General features: G+C 41.3%; 2 protein-coding genes across 5 annotated transcripts in view; one reads left to right on the top strand and one right to left on the bottom strand.

Moving 5' to 3' along the window:
* The window catches only part of TOMM70 (translocase of outer mitochondrial membrane 70), a 24,767-nt gene extending 19,479 nt beyond the window's left edge, over nucleotides 1–5,288 (top strand). Inside the window, exons 12-14 of one of the 3 annotated variants that reach the window (XR_007903406.1) lie at nucleotides 665–1,035; nucleotides 2,859–2,973; nucleotides 4,418–5,288. Coding sequence is in view for 1 of the 3 variants with exons in the window: in XM_051780995.1 (XP_051636955.1) it covers nucleotides 665–818 (154 nt within the window). In the remaining 2 variants the exon portion in view is untranslated. Of the gene's footprint in view, nucleotides 1–664; nucleotides 2,768–2,858; nucleotides 3,161–4,417 lie in introns of those variants that run through there. The other 2 variants (XR_007903405.1, XM_051780995.1) reach the window with 2 other exon arrangements.
* Nucleotides 4,338–15,832, bottom strand: NIT2 (nitrilase family member 2). 2 transcript variants are annotated; one of them, XM_051781075.1, is made up of 10 exons: nucleotides 15,734–15,832; nucleotides 13,708–13,826; nucleotides 11,066–11,186; nucleotides 10,859–10,947; nucleotides 9,436–9,529; nucleotides 8,357–8,431; nucleotides 7,866–7,944; nucleotides 7,116–7,214; nucleotides 6,027–6,082; nucleotides 4,338–5,660 (listed from the first exon to the last, which is right to left on the bottom strand). In XM_051781075.1, the coding sequence occupies exons 1-10, from the start codon at nucleotides 15,783–15,785 to the stop codon at nucleotides 5,572–5,574; spliced, it is 873 nt and encodes a 290-aa protein (XP_051637035.1). In that variant the 5' UTR covers nucleotides 15,786–15,832; the 3' UTR covers nucleotides 4,338–5,571. The 2 variants fall into 2 exon arrangements, with proteins under 2 accessions (XP_051637035.1, XP_051637036.1); XM_051781076.1 differs by lacking the exon at nucleotides 15,734–15,832 and adding an exon at nucleotides 14,547–14,727.
* Between the last annotated feature and the right edge of the window lie 16 nt (nucleotides 15,833–15,848).

The following is a 15,848-nucleotide window of genomic DNA, read 5'->3' as shown; positions in this document are numbered from 1 at the left end:
CATTTAAAGTGACTTCCTTAATCATCACTAGGCTTCACTTGTATCTAATGTCCTTAAACATAATGGGCCATTTGTACTGAAGGTCCTGTGCTGTTCTCTCCTGTAACCAACAGGACTGCAGATTGCAAGTTCTCAGGGTACCAAGGAAACACTAATGCACTGTTCTGTAACACTGTATTGCAACTGGACAAAAGTTTGGGGTGTAGCTGAGAGTATAGTGGAGTCTTTTTTTAATATGCCCAGTCATCAAAAGGATAGACAATTAAACTATTGCCTTGAGAAATTTTGCAAGCTTTTCCTATTTAAATAACATGCTTCTGTCTGTGCAAGTTTTCCTCTTATGTCTGCAAAGACTTTTGAAGGGAGACAAGAGTTCATTCAGTTGTCCCAGCATTATCTTTGCAGTAAATAAACTTGGTGTCCTGGTGAGAACATTTTATCCTGCACTGCCACCCGTGGGGGCTCTCAAGAGGAGGGCTGTTCAACAGCTGTCCTAGTTGCTTAGCCTTGGTAACAGCTTCTCTCAGTTCTTACGGTGGTTCCTCCCGAAGTCCTCTTAAGTTGCTAGCAGGGGAGAGTGCAAGTCCTGAAGGCAAAAAGATGTTGCAGAGGTTAAAAAATTGCTTTGGCCGTCTTAATTGGACTAAATTTTCATTTATTTCAGAGGTAATCTGGATAAAGCCATTGAAATGTTCAACAAAGCTATCAACCTGGCCAAATCCGAAATGGAGATGGCCCACCTCTACTCCCTCTGTGATGCTGCCTATGCCCAGACAGAAGTTGCAAAGAAGTATGGATTGAAACCACCAACACTGTAAAGGAACAAGGAGGAAATGGCGTTCTAAAGTGAAGTTGCCCACTTCAGCCAGCCCTAGAGACGCTGTTGCAGACCATGCTGAATGGTGGAACTTAGTTTTTTCCCGTTCGTGGTGTTGTCATTTGCTACATCTGTTAAATGTTTAGGTGTTGTGGGAGTGGTTGTTCAAGGAAGTATGCAGTGCTGCATCTTGTTCCTTCTGCAGCAAAACCCTTAAGGTGTGTTAAGGGAAATAAAGTTGCAGGGGAACAAAAGGAAGATATTTTGGCCATGCAAATAAAAACTTCACACTGGTTCATTTTGGGTGATTATGTTGTGGGCGATTTTTGCTTTTTCAAATAATAATACAGCATGTGGGGTTTTTTCCTGTTGATTTTAAAGGTAATACTAGTCAGTGCTGTAAAATAGATTTCTTTTTTATATCCTATTAATCCTTGAGGGTTGATTTTAATTTTACAAAAAGGCAAAAATTAATTTTCAAACTTTAATAATAGAGGGTTTTTTTAAGTCAGTAGATGTGGAGAGAATCCCTGTAAATATATGCAAGCATGCACAATCTTCCCTTAAATTCCCTTCCACCTTCTGCATAACTTAGAAATAGTCCTGTGGCAGCTATTAGGGAATTAATTTGATAGTCCTTATCTTCACCTCAGAAAGCCCTAGAGAACTGATTAGGAGAGCAAGTAAAAAAGGTTGGCTGGGGAAGGAGGTCAGGTAACACTGCTTCAGCATAGACTTCACAGGAAGAAAGGCTGTGTTCCTGTGCAGCAGTCCTTACTTGAATGTCAGGGGAAGTTGTTCTGGAGGGTTCAGAGGGACTTCCAAGAACAGAAAGTACTGCTGGGAGTCAAGCTCCCAAAGGTAAGGTCATGCTTGCATATAATCTTTGTAATCTCTGATGCTTTTGCATAAATGTAACAGACCATCTAAATTCTCTTCAGTCTCTAGAGCCTGCTGTGTTACTGCTCCTTTTAAGAGCCCATTTGCAGAATTAAGTGAGATAAGGAACAAAGCATAGGCTAAAACTTCAAATAATGGATTTGGAGTCTGCACTGCTTTCCTTGTTCCATAGACTTTGTCTTATCCGAGATTACAAATACTGTAGAAAGGAAGCAACTGTGCTGCAAACAGGAGAGGGGCAAATTGTGGAATAGTCTTCCTTTAGTTAGGAACTTCACCCTTGCTCTGGGTGTGGAAGTCAGTCAGTCCATCTTGCCTCTCCCTGGGTTGATGTGGCTGGATAAACCTCATGCAAATGATGTAGCTTAACTTATGACACGCTAGTTTGGGCTTCTTTCCATCCTGAAATCATAGATTTGTTTGTGGTGAATTGTCTAATGTATTTAATCTTTTAAAGAAATTAATGATGCTGTAGTCAAACTGTCTTGTTCTGTAGTTGTGCCACCATACAGCAGCAGCTTGCATTTTCAACTTGACCTTCCTTTCTCCCAGCAACTACAGTTGAGAATTCAAATGGTGGAGAGTAGACAAAAAGATTTAATCATTCTATTTTAGCTAGCTCAGTAGGTGATCTGAAATCATAGCACTGGTGTAGAATTGAAGGTATGGGAAGGTACTGGCAGCTTCTAAGGGCACTGCACGTAACAAGTGTCAAATGTCTTCTCGAACTTCCAATCTCTGCATCAATTACCTGAGAACAAAAATATGCCAGACTGAGGAGTCCTGTTCTCCTGAGGAGTTTTTATTCGCATGGCCTTATTTACATTGGCATTTTCTCCTCATCACCCCACCTGTACCCCATTCCTTACCCCACCCAATCAATTAAGGGAAAAAAGCATGTGCTGTCAATTACTAGCATTCCAAATCATCACAGACTTTTGCCTGTTCTTGAACTAGTTTGAAACTGCACTGAAAGGATGCATTGTCTGTAATTTTTTTGTAAATGACATATCACCTGTAAACTGAAAAAATAAATACTACCTTCAAGTATCTCTCTCTGACATGTATAAGAACAGGTTTTGATGGAAGTGTTCTCTGCTGTGGTGAGCTCTGTGCTTATTTGATGTTGCTCCAAATCTAGGACGAACTAGTACTGACTGACTCCTTATCATCTGCTCTCACTTCAACCCTTAAGAATGAGGAGGAGATGTGGAATCAACAAATCTGATCTTCGCTTGCTTCCATCACCCACAGAGGTATGATCTTGAGAGCTGAAGATTACAGGGGAAAGGAAGTCGAGCCAGGAAAGCTGGGAGTCTGAGTAGCTGACATCCTGTTAATGTGTGTGTGCAAGTGGATCCCTTTAGTGAAAGGGACTTTCTTTAAATGGCTGATAGAGCAGAGGTTTTACTTTAAGCCAGGTGTGCACGTGAACTTTGAGGATCGAGAGCTGAAGTGAAACAAGTATTATTGCTATTTAAAAAAAATAAAACTGTTGAAATTATGTAGGAATCTTGTACTGAAGACTTGGATAAACCTGGTGTATCCTAGAGGGATACTCTGGGAAGTTTCTTCTACATACAGTTGTCTTGCAACTTAATTCTGATCATGTATAATCCCTGTTGTTCACAGGGACGAGTCTCAGGCACATGGTGTGATTCTTGGGGTGTCCTGTGCAGGGCCAGGAGTTGGACTTCAAGATCCTGGTGGGTCCCTTCCAACTCAGCATATTCTATGGTTCTAAGCTGTGACTTGAATTACTAGGCTCTAACTGCAGATTGAAAGTGAAGAGGGAACTAACACATGCTGAAGAGCTGCACTGTACCTTACTCTGGAACTGTCAAGAGCAGCTTAGATGCTGCTTTAACCAGCCTAGTGATACTAACACTGCCCAATACAACAGGCAGTACAGTGTTTCTGCCATTTCTTTAAAAAGAATTTAAATTATTGCAACTGGAAATTCTGCAGCTATTTTGGGGTTGTTTGTGGTTGGTTTTCTATACTTACAGAATACTGGTGCACATGTATAATACGACTACTTAAAAGTGCCTGTTTTCTGTCAATACAGAGGTTGAGTATTGGCTTCTTTAAGTATTATATCTGAGATCTGATAGTGTACTTCTTTTCATTGAAACCCTCAAAAACTCACAGTCCCATTTGTATCACGAGTGGAGCACACTTGAGACCCTACTAAATATCCCACTAAACTAAGGTGCTTAGAAGTTGTCCTGACAGACTTAAGAGGACTGAGCTCATGTCAGCTCTTGAACTGAGTTCACCAAAGTAGCTTGTGACAGATTTTCATCTGTCCTCCATTTGGGATTCCAGGGGAGGAGGGTCCAGGCCCCAGTCTGTTGCAGACTGCACTTTTCATTTTCAAAATTTCAGTGGTCAACTTATGAGAGTCCTGCACTACTTTAATCCTCCAAAGGTAGTATTTAGTTACTGCTGCATGTTAAACTAGTAGAGAGAGGGGAGGGAATGACAGAATAGTTTAGGAAAATGGATGCATAATAGTTACTATGATTTAGAAGTTGGAGCCCAGCAATGGCCATCATGGATGCAGATTGTTGAGTATGTGGGAGGCACTAATCTAATGCAGGAGACTTGGCTCAAATGGTAAATTGTTAATTTTTTAATATTTATTTTCCAACAAATAAATCTTCATTTCACTTTATGTTCTGTGGCTTGTTTCTTAAGAGTTCCAGTCCAGTATGTACACCAAAATGCAGTGAAAATACAGACCAAAAGACCTGCTGAAATAGTTAATGCCACTGAGTGGAAGGGTGGGACCTGTCTTTTGAGAGGAAGAATGCATCAGGATTTGACTTCATTCAAGTGTTCATTTTCCTCTATAAAGCACACATCTGGCTCATTGCAGAGAACCAAAAGAATAGTAACAAAAGCAGCTGTGGGAAGAGGAGGATGGCTGAACGTGAATAAAAGGTAAGGTGGTTTGGGGGATAATATAGTTAGCTAGACCAAGACAAAACCTCTCCTTTCCATTTTTGTATTTTGAAATCTTTAGCCTTACTGGTTTTTTATGCTGCTAGAAATCTGAAAGCCTATTAGTATAGGCTGGAGAGTTGCTTCTTTTTTTCATCTCAAGGAGGAAAAAAAGGCATCATTTGCAAATTCTTTTTACATTAAAAGGTGTCTTCCTTCTAAGAAGAAACCCCAGTCAAAACTACAACATGCATTGTTTTAACAACACAGTAACCCGCATTACTTCAACAATAAACAGGAATTGCCATAAGGAAGATTCAATACACATAATCCAGGCAAGAACACATGAACCAAAAACTGTTACAGATTCTTCTATAGCAATAGCTCTGTCTGGCAGCTTCTTGCATTGTCCCCAGTAGTGCAGAGCAGAATTTGGCCTGTTTTGCTCAGTGTTAAATGTTAAGATTTCCAAGTTAGAAGTAGGGCATTCCAGGAGCTTTGTTAAGGCCCATACATCTATAAAGGACTGAGTGGGAAGAATCATGCTTCTAGATTATCTGATAATTCACTGGAAAATTCATAATACTAAAGCTGACTTGAGTTTCAGAGAACAAGGTTTCCATTTCTGTCTTCTACAAAAAAGCCCCCAAAAGGTAACTAAAACATTGTCATGCATAAAAGCAATGTTAATCACTGCTGTGTTGAACTATGAAATACTTAAGTGTGAGAGGAGATATAAAAGTAGGATTTGAATCAACTTTAGAATTGCACCATTAAGTTTTTTTTTGTGTGGTGGTTTTTTAACTGGCACATTCGGCAGTAAATTGTAGAGCAAGCAGTCAAGGAATCCTTCTGAAGATGAAGGGAACAGCCATTGTGGCACTTGAACCTTCCCTCTTCACCCAGCTTCACTTTTTCATCTCTACACCATAGAGGTCACAGCGCTTCTGGCTTAAAATAGGAATTTGTTGACGTATTTCTGCAAGTTTCTTCAGATCTACGGGGGGAGAAGAAAGAGTTATGAGAACAGCAGCCAAAAAAGAAAGCTCCTGACTTGCTCTGAGGTAAGGCAGGGAAAAGAGAACTACCAAGGAGAATGGACCTGTAGGGCACTGCAAGTGGGCAGCCAGGGCTGAAGAGCCTCAGCTTTGCTCTTTCCTTAGGTGGCAGCTTCCTCCTAAGTAAGGAAATGACAGTGCTGCTTGTTCTTGCTTTAACCCAGCAAAGGGGGAAAAGGCATTGGAATGCTGCATTATCTGTAGTTGCATGTGCAAGGCCACAGACTTAAAAAACTGTCTCTCCTTAGTCTCATGGCCTGTACTTGAGAAAAAACAATGGGGAAAAAAACCAACTTTACCCTTACCTATATCTGTGTATACAACTGTTTCCTCAGCCCCAGCTTTGGCTATGACTTCACCCCTGCAAAATTAAGCACATTTGTTCACAGCATTAACACATTAGTCTCAAGGAATCAGTCCAGTTGCTGCTGTTTGTACAAAAGGGAGATCCTACCCTTGATGCCTACAGCTGTAAACACAGGGCTCTCCTAAAAATAGCATCATAATTCATAACTCTGGCACGATGGAAATGGCTTTCAGGCTTTATATGTGGCACATTTTATATGTGACATATGTATCCTTCACGTGTGTTCCAAAGATCAAGAACCAGGGCATGTGAGCATGCAACATACCTCAAGGGTAAAGGGACAACCATATATGGCAAAGACTAACACTTTCTCCTTTCAAGATCCTACTGGCTTTTAATAGGAGTATGCTTTTACTCAGCATGAACTACTGAACATGATTTAGCGTGTCTCCCGCTGAAGTGTTCTGTCACGGTTTTCATCATATAAAGTTAAAAGCTCAGAACACAGACAAAGATTTTCTGACTTTACAATCAGCTGGAAGAGAACTATCGGTGGATTTATTTGAAAGAAAAATATCTGCCTGAAGATTTGGTCACTTTTACCTCCTGTGCACCTGGCATGACTTCTGCTCAAGTCAGAATATCTCTCTTCTCTAGCCGAAGACATTCTTCTTGTTCTTTATTATGTCAAAGCAATGTTGTTCTTTGAGGAAATGAAATAGTTTTGTGTAAGCTGTTTAACATGGTTTGGTTCTACACAGAAAATTACTGTATGAGTGATATATAATGGACTGAACTTCAGGGACAAGTTGAAAAGGTCAGCAGCAAAGCTAATGCTAAATGCTAGTACTAAGTAGCATCTTTACTACCAAAATGAATACATACTTTTAAACTAGTTTTAGTTTCTTGTTTTTCAGTTTGACAGTTTTAAATGATGGTTTTGAGAATGCAGGCTTAAGTCTCATGTGCTTTTTACCAAGAATTTACATTTTCAAGAGTAGGTGGAAATGTGGGACTGAAGCGTCCAGTAAAACACATTTTTTAACAAAAAAAAAGGTGTTGTTTTGTTGTTTTTAATTGAACTCACCATGGATTTACTACAGTGCTGTGTCCCCAGGCAACATAGGATGCTTTTTCATCTCTAGCAGGAGATATGGTAGCTACGTAGACTTGGTTATCAACAGCACTGTGTTCAGAAAAAGATGAGGGAAGGGGGAGAAAGTGAGAATTGCTTTTTATTCTACCATTTAACTAAGCAGAAGAGAAAGAATTCACTCTGAATGACCAGCTTTATATCCTCCTAAGGACTAACCAAAACTGTAAATGATATGAAGGTCAGAGAAAGCAGAGCCTGGAAAGAGAAGTCTCTGGCACCTGGCTCCAGTGTTAGTGCACAGAATATCATGTTGTTCCCATTTTCATTCTGTATGTAAGGAAGTTGATTGAAGCTGACCAATAAATAATACTGCATTCAGGAATCTCAGAGTCTATTTCTATCTGTAATTAGAGCAGTTCTCAAATGGTTATTGGCTCTTCTCTCTAGAATTTGTGTGTGAAGGGTGTTTATAGAACCATGGGAAAAGGTCCTTGAAAGGGCATAACTGCTAGGGGCTGGCAGGAGTAAAGACTGTAGTAAAGTAGTTCCTGCTTGACAGCAAAATCATTTTGGTGTCCCATGCAAGGCCACGCATCATGAGGAAAGGTGCAGCTCCAATGGCAGACAGGCCCTGTAGCACCACTTCTGCTGCATAGTGTCATGTGGAACACAAGAACAGTTCAGTTCCATGCAGTAAAGCTCCCTCTGGAACAGGAGGATAAGCTGTTACTGTGATCTTACCGTCCCCTCTGTAGGAGTTCCCAGTGAGCTGGTCCTGTTGTCAGGTTAAAAGCCCCTGGATATATCAGCAGCTGGCAACCTTTGTTAAAAGACAGTTAGAACCCAAACATTATTAAGAGGAAGATAGGTTTACCCTACAGTGGCCCTCAAGATGAGGTTTCTTTCAACTTCACAAATTCTGCCCAAAATGGAACCAACCAGAGCCTGTCCATGCATAACACAGGTGATTACTTAAATCAGCAAAGCCCTAACGTGGGGATATACCCAATTCCCTCACTGCATCAGCAAATGTGTATCAGGAAATGATGGATACTTGGTGAGAAGAGTCATTCATCTGGATAAGAGTCTTGGCCACAAGATGCATTTTGTGTTACTGGGTGAGGATGAGAATGCCCGGTCACACAGATTGCTCACTACGTACCACCCTGAAACAACCCTGCTTATTTCTGGCCTTAGGGCTCCCCCTGCTCCTTCAGGTGATCCAGCCTCACCTTTCTGGCCGTAGATTTGAGCCATCTCAGCAAATCTCATGTCATAGCAGATGCCCAGGCCCACTTTACAGTATGCTGTTCTCAAAACACAAGAGACAACAGTCATATCGCTATCACGAAGTACACAAAAGCAATTACAAGACTCCCTGTAGCCCTCCTGTCAATTGTTATTTTATGTCTCACAGCAACAAGAGGGGCTATAATTAAATGTGTGTCCAACAAGCATTGGCTATTGGTGGGGGGGAATTCATGTTTCATGATGAAAGACTTATGAGAAGCAGTCTTATCTACCCTTCAACAACAGCTGTTTCCACAAAATCATGTTCTATCGGGTCTTTGTGTAACATATTCCTCTCTCATTTAGCTGCAAGTTTTTCAATTATTTCCTTTTCAAGAAAAGAAAGCACTCACTGTTTGTCATGGACTAAAACTGCAGTCATGTCCTTTCTCAGACCATGCACATTGCAAGGAGGAGAAAGTGACCACGGGAGATGAGACTCTTTGGAGACCTCAGTAAACAAGCTGTGTTAATTTTTGAACACTGTGGGGTGGGGAAGAGTAAATATCTTTCTTTTTCGTCTGATGTGGTTGATTCAGGAACACTGGAATTCGATTTACAAGTTACAGTAATTGTCTCCATTATTGTATCATCCTCACATGAAACAATGTGTCAGTGGAGCTGTTTGTTACAGTTGTTTGTTTGTATAGTTGTAGCGGCTTGTACAAGCCATGTTTTATAAGAACCATTTTCAAGCTGTAACTGCTATAAAAAATACAGTCACTTATCTTTAACAAATCAATAGGAGCATTATTTAATTAAGGCAAGTGCCACAATGTGTGCTGCAACCCTTTCTACTCCTCTGTCCTTTTGCAACCACGTTACCTTTTTAAAAGTTTCAGGAGTGACCACACATTTGAAGCAAAATTAAACTGCATTTGCTCTGGCTGTCAAATGCCTAATATAAATCTGATAGTCTAAAAATCCATTGCTTGGAAGGAGGAGGGGGAAGAGAACTCCAGAATGATTGTGGTGTTACTGTAGCACAGCTCCTTAAAGAGAGGGCTTGTCTTGTACTCACGTGTGTCAAACATGGAGAAACTATTCCCTGGACTCAGTGTTTCAGACTCTTTGAACTGTATCTTCCCAGGAACATTAATGTCAAACAAATGAACCTGCAATTATACTGTGATCAATAACAATTTCTGTGCTTGGTATTTGAGCCTCTTTCTATTAGTCCCATGTTTTCCACTGTTATCTAGACTACTCTTTCGTCAGGATCCAAACTAAACATTGCTTAAGACTGTTAGATCCCCAACAATAATTAGTTTTCTTTAAAGAAATATACCTGTCTGAAATTGCAAATCCCTGCAAAATAGCAATATCCTGATCTAACGAGTAATTTTGCAAAAGAAAGGATATATATAAAATGTCTTGAATTCGGCAGGATGATTTTAAAGCAGGTTAAAAAGGGTGATATTTTCCTCTCTAAGATTCAAGTCTCATTCCTGCAAAACTTCTCCAGGAAATACCTTCACTAAGTCAAAAAGCTCCCAGCTTTGCAGATGCCTCTGAGGCCCTGCAGACAGTCTTTGTCCCTCTGTTTCAATGGAAGATTCTCTTCCTGACTGGAGCTTCCTAATAATAGTGCTGGTTTGTATTATTACTTGTTCATACTTACACAGTACAAGCCTGCACTCATTCTATGAACTGGTAGGCTTGCAGACTGGTGGGGTATGAAAGATGGTAGGCAACACAATAATTCAGAAAGTGATCTAATAGTGCAGCTAACTGTAGAATTAGTTAACAAAGTAAGTGAATACCTGCACCCAGAGGTATTTTGCACCATCTTATTTTTTCCAAGTAACCTTGCATCCTCTTTTTTGTTTATCCTTGAAAGAAATAAGCTGTTGTTCACCTTTGGAGTGCTACCTGTGTGCATAGTAAGATTTAACACTCTGGAGTTACAAAGAGAAGGCAGTTTCTCAGAAGGCACAAGGCAATGTTGAGGTGGAAGGTGACATTAAGCAAACATCTACCACAAACAGCAGTTACAGCTTCACTGTGGAACCTGGGCTTTGGTTGCCTCCACTAATCATACATATAGCACATAAAGTATGTAAAGAACAGTATTTACAATAACAGAAGGACTAAATACATTGGGAAGCTGAGGGAAAACCCAGATCCCACTTAAGTGGCACTATGTTTTAGACTTAGATCAAATATCTGGGTTTGATCAGGTTTTACTTTTTATCACAGTTTTCCCAGCATGTAGGGAAAGGCAATTATACCTTCTTTAGTTTGTCATCCTCATCTAGACCAAATTTATGACCAGCTTCTGAAGGGATGTTTACATGTCCCAAATAAAAAGTACATGAAATGTCACTGACAGTACACAACTATTATTAATGATTCTACTAATTTCTATCACCTTTAGGTACAAATGACATAATTTGTGCAACACTGCTGAGAAACCTTTTCATAACAATATTCTGCCATCTTACCTTCCTATGCTTTGCCAGCATAGCACCATCAGGCCCAAAGACAGTACATGTATTATACAGCTTTCCACCATCCTCTTCTGGAATGGATCCTTTGGAAAGGCAAGAACAAAGATTTGCCCCACTGTATTATATCTGATTTTGATCCAATGGCACTAACAGACATTGCCCATCTTTTCCTCAATGGGACAGTCACTAAGAGTAAACTACCTCCAATGAGATATATGTTGCACTCCTTTGCAACTTCTGAGAGCTTTTGTGTCGATTCTCCAGGGATCTTCTCTGCATACTCCTTAAAGTATTGGGTTCCATATGGAGAATTAAAACATTCCTAGAAGTGGATGGAAAAGAAACAGCTAAAATCCAGTAACATCACTACAAGGAGATGTACTTGGCTTTTCAAACCCCTATCTAAAAATGTTCTCAAACAATGTTTAGTTACAGGAGTTTAGTTTATAGGAACTCAATAAGCAAATTTAAAAATATCAGGAAGGCCAGAGAGGCTTTAACCTGGTGAAATGCGGGTGTGCATTTCTCAAAATTACTCACTGTTTTTGTAAAACAATCCTTTAAATGCTATTTCCTCACAACTGGACAGTGTCCTCTGTCTTAGGCCCTAGTTAAAGATCTGCTATCCTTCAGAACCAGGCATGTAATCTTTAGACAGTCAGATTAATGGAGTAGTTTAGATGCCTAAACTAGGTGGGCAGTGGTAATTGAGATGTCCAAGACATCAGGAACTTTCAGTCTGAATTATTACACTTGCCAGCTCTGTGAGGACATGAGACACCCCACCCAACACTTTTTTTGTCCCCTAAAGGAGTACAGCTGAGGGCCACAGATAAACTATCAAACAGTACCAGCACTTACTCTTTGGTAAGTGACTCCTAGCCCAGGCATCTGCCTCCACTGTTACCTTGGCTCATCGGATGTTGTAAGCAACCCACCCCTCACCCTTCCCCCAAAAAAAGGAGAAAAAAAAAATCAAGCTGTGAATAGCACAATAAACATTTATGCCTTGCCTGGTCAAGCAAACTTCTTAACAACTGAGTTGGGTTCTACTGAACCAGACTAACTGAACCAAAAGTGGGTGGGTATTTTTGCCCCATATGCAGACACTGGGCCAGCAGGTGCCAGCTAATCCACAGCAGAACTTGTAGTGGAAGAAGCAGGAAGGAAAGTCTCTGCAGGCTGCCAAATGAGCTTCCCAGGCTTTGGAAAGCTGGGCTGATCTTCAAGGAAATGAAAGCACAGCCAGCTGCCTCCACCTTCATCTTACCACTTGCAGTGCCCATGTGGGTGGCACTGAAACCAGGGGCTGCAGAGAACAAGCAGAGCTCTGTGCCAGCCTGCAGTGGCACTGCCTGGGGCTGTGCACAGGCTGACACTGGGACAGAACTGCAGACTGTCTGCACAGATCACCCAGTCCTGTGCCCTCCAAAGCAGAAAAAAACACAGGGACAGATCTCTGAATTGCTTTCTACCAATTTTTAGATTCAAATGGATTCTGCTTTTATTTTTTTATCCATAAATATTACAAATTGTATTTCTCTCACAAATTTTTCCATGTTCAGAAATGAAAAGGCTAATATGTCACAGGAAAACTGCCACATGGCTCTACAAAGGTGCAGATTATATAGTCAGTGTGAGTCACTTCTGTTCTTTATATAAACTTATTTTAAAAAATCAAAACAAACAAACAAACAAAAAACCACAAAAAAACCCAAACTAAAGAACAAAACAGAGGGAATATTCATGCCCATGTCCTAATGCCAGTGTAAAATTTACTTCCCAAAAGTCTGTGAAATACCTTGCCCTTGTTTGACAACATCTATGCTAAAAGCATAAATCATCATTAGCAAAGTAAGTATCTCAACTAAAGAAGTCTGGGAAACCCAATATTTGTACACATGATGAAACCAGCAAATAATAGGTAATCTCCACGTAGGAGGCCCAGGCAGAACACTCAGTGGTTATTACATTTGCAACACAAGCACTGTGTTAGCAGAGAGGAGCTGGGAAGGTTGCTTAATGCTTCCCCTGTGACATCAGGAGAGAAAACATTCTGTGTGTAAAACTGAGACCAAAAGTTCACCCAGAGAAGAACTTTGGTCTCCTGAGTCAGAGGCTGCAGGGTACAGGAGCAACACATGTACTCCCAGGAAGAGAGGGGAAAAGCTCAAAGCTGCACTGGGAAGGTCATCTTGTTGCCAGCACACCCATCTGTGTGAAAATTCAGCACAGTCATCATAGCTGAAGTTCAAGAAGTAAATCAGAAATGATCAGTAATTTTAAGTGGCTACTTATGTTCCCACACAAGGAAGTCACAAGAGAAGTGCCCTTTAATCATAATTCAGCCACATATAACCTGCTGGAAATGTCTTCTGTCTGTTTTGTTTCTCTGTGGATATATCTGGAATGCCTACAGCAAAGAGAGTCACCATGTACCTGTCTTCTTTCACCTTCATGTCAACATTCTTTAGCTGAAAATCACCTTTTTCTGCATTTCTTCAGCAAAAATTCCAACTACAGTGCTACTTACATGAATTCAGAATGTAAAAATCATGGAATTGCCTGGGATTTAAATTAGCAAAAACTTTGCCAGACTCTTATACTACAAAAAAGGAAAACCTGCTTTCCCCCCTCCCTTCTTGTCCCCCACCTCTTAAGTGTGCTGCTAGATAGAACCTGTTTTTCTTTTTTTCTTTTTTTTTTAATTTTTATTTTGAAGCCTCCCACAGCTTGTAAGCTATGCAGAGAGAAACAGGAATATAGAATGCATTAGTAACATTAGCAAGAGGTTTTGAAGGGTTTGAGGCACAGGTGCCAAGTAGACCATGACCTTTACTCACAGGTAGAGCCACAACTTTTGCTCCTTTAGCTGATGCTTCTTTAACCAGTCCACAGGCTCGTTGAAGATTATCTGATTTCACAGCAGACACGTGAAGCTGAATAAGAGCGAGGCGGAAGGCTAATAGAAAAGAAAAAAACATTCAGCGGAATTCACCCAGGAAACTCTTCAAAATTTGAACTCAGTAACAAGCACTTAACAAAATTAATTTTTTAATCTATAAGCATATATATAAACCACTTCCAACTCATTCTGTGGTCCATGGCTCTCATAGCACAGGGAGAACACTGAAGGCCAGGCTTGCTAATGGGAACCATGCACGGCCATCACCATGGCCAGGGCAAAGATCACAGAGTTCTTGTGCCAGTTCACTCAGCCCAGACAGTTCCCAGCCCATGTTCCAATGGAAGGTGCCATGGTGCAGAAAGGGAGACCACAGGTCATCGAGCCAAAAGGATGTGTGAGCCCATCTTTTTGTGGCACGTCACTTGACGAACACTGCGTGTCCTAAAATGTCACTAGCAAACCAAAGAATTGGACAATCCCCAAAGCACCAAATAAGGGAATTTATCCCTCAAATCACACCTAGTCTGGGAAATGGCTATGAAGGCCAATAAAGGTAACATCTTTCCTAAGAACTTCTTTGCAATTTGGTTTCTAGCCAAAACACAGTTGCAAGTGTTATCAACAGTTTCTACTGTCACTAAGCAGGTTCTGTATTTGCAGGCTTTCAGAGTTTCCTTTTAAACAAACAAACAAATAAACAAACTCTAAAACCAACCAACCAACCAACCAAAACAAAACCCACCCACCCCCCTCTGGCTTCATAAAGAAAAGTACCCCAGCCACAAAGTATCTCTCTTCTCTGGAAAGCAATCATAGATTACTGTAGGAAAAAGACAAAGCTGTGAGCAACACAGCCTCAGTAGTCAGGGAAACAGGAAGAGCCGATTCAAGCAAAATGGAGATTGGGCCAGGAACAGTGAAGGCACATCCTTTTTCCTACTTTAGATCTCACTTCAGTAGCTAAGCAGCTAATTCTAGAGGTTAAGCAAATGATTAACTGCTCCCTTTGTCACTCTTCTGATAGAGAGCCTTTTACTATTGGATCTATTGAGTAAATAAACCTTAACTGATATTCTGAACAGATGTGACCATAGTTTACAGACCCACTTAGGTAACCATACCAGGAATCTGTCAAAAACTTTGCCGTACTTGTGGAATGTGTTTTAGCTCGGAGAAATTGGACAATTAAAGATTTACATTTCAGCATAAAGTCACTTTTGAAAACAAACAAACAAAAAACCCCAACAAATCAAAAAAGCCCCCAAAACACAGAAGTAAACAAAGAACAAAAGAGCATCTACTAGGAAAAAAATCCAATAATGGTTAAAATGCTAGAAAAACAATAATCTTATTTTCCCTATGCCTCAAGTTTGGAGTTTGTTAAAGGGCAAAATTAAAGCTCAGTCACAACAGAATAAACAAAACTGTGGGCACGAGTAGATGTAAAACCGTCCAGATGCAGAAGTAAGAGAAATGCAGAGAAATGTGCAACAGTGCTGCAAAGAGAGAACTCTGCTTCCAGCCTGGATAAGCTGCCTCAGAAACTTCCTTAAAAGCAATTCTCAGGATAAGCCTACAGCAATGCAGACCACAACCAGATAAAGGCGCGTCACAGAACAATAATGGTTTGCATTTGTATCACTACAAAACAAGCTTTTTTTTTTTGGAGGGGGGGGGGGCTGTCTCTTTCTGTAAAACACCAGAAGGCGAGCACGCCCGCTTTGACACATCCCCTGAGGAGCTGACCCTGCACGGCGAGCGCTGCGTCCCGGTCTCCGCACAGCACAGCTCCCTTGCTCCTGCACTACTTCGCAGCCCTCCAGGGGCTCCGGACCGAGGCCTTTCCCGGCCGCACCGGGGCTGGGCACCGCGGGGCGATCCCCAGGCGGTGCCTTTTCCCTGTGCCCGGGCGGGGGAGGCCGGGGGCGCGGGGAGGAGAGGGACGAGGGGCCCCCACTCACACGCCATGGCGCCGCTCGCCGCCCGCATCCCCGGCCGGTCCGCACGGAGCATGCGCGGGCACGGAGGGGCTGCCGGGACACGCAGTCCCGGCCCGCGGTTCAGCTAAAACCGGCT

The sequence above is a fragment of the Manacus candei genome, unplaced genomic scaffold, assembly GCF_025592945.1.
Source record: "Manacus candei isolate 608988 ecotype Guabito, Panama unplaced genomic scaffold, ASM2559294v1 h1tg000014l, whole genome shotgun sequence".
NCBI lineage: Eukaryota > Metazoa > Chordata > Aves > Passeriformes > Pipridae > Manacus > Manacus candei.
This window is presented reverse-complemented; position numbering and strand designations above follow the sequence as displayed.

Bases quoted from the DNA above. Each gene is read 5' to 3' on its own strand.
- NIT2 (XM_051781075.1), bottom strand. From the start codon at position 15,785: ATGCTCCGTGCGGACCGGCCGGGGATGCGGGCGGCGAGCGGCGCCATG. The intron at 7,945-8,356 runs GTGAGGCTGGAT...CTTTTAACAAAG, and splicing joins TCAAATCTACGGCCAGAAAG to GTTGCCAGCTGCTGATATAT. The intron at 5,661-6,026 runs GTAAGGGTAAAG...CTCCCCCCGTAG, and splicing joins AGTTGTATACACAGATATAG to ATCTGAAGAAACTTGCAGAA.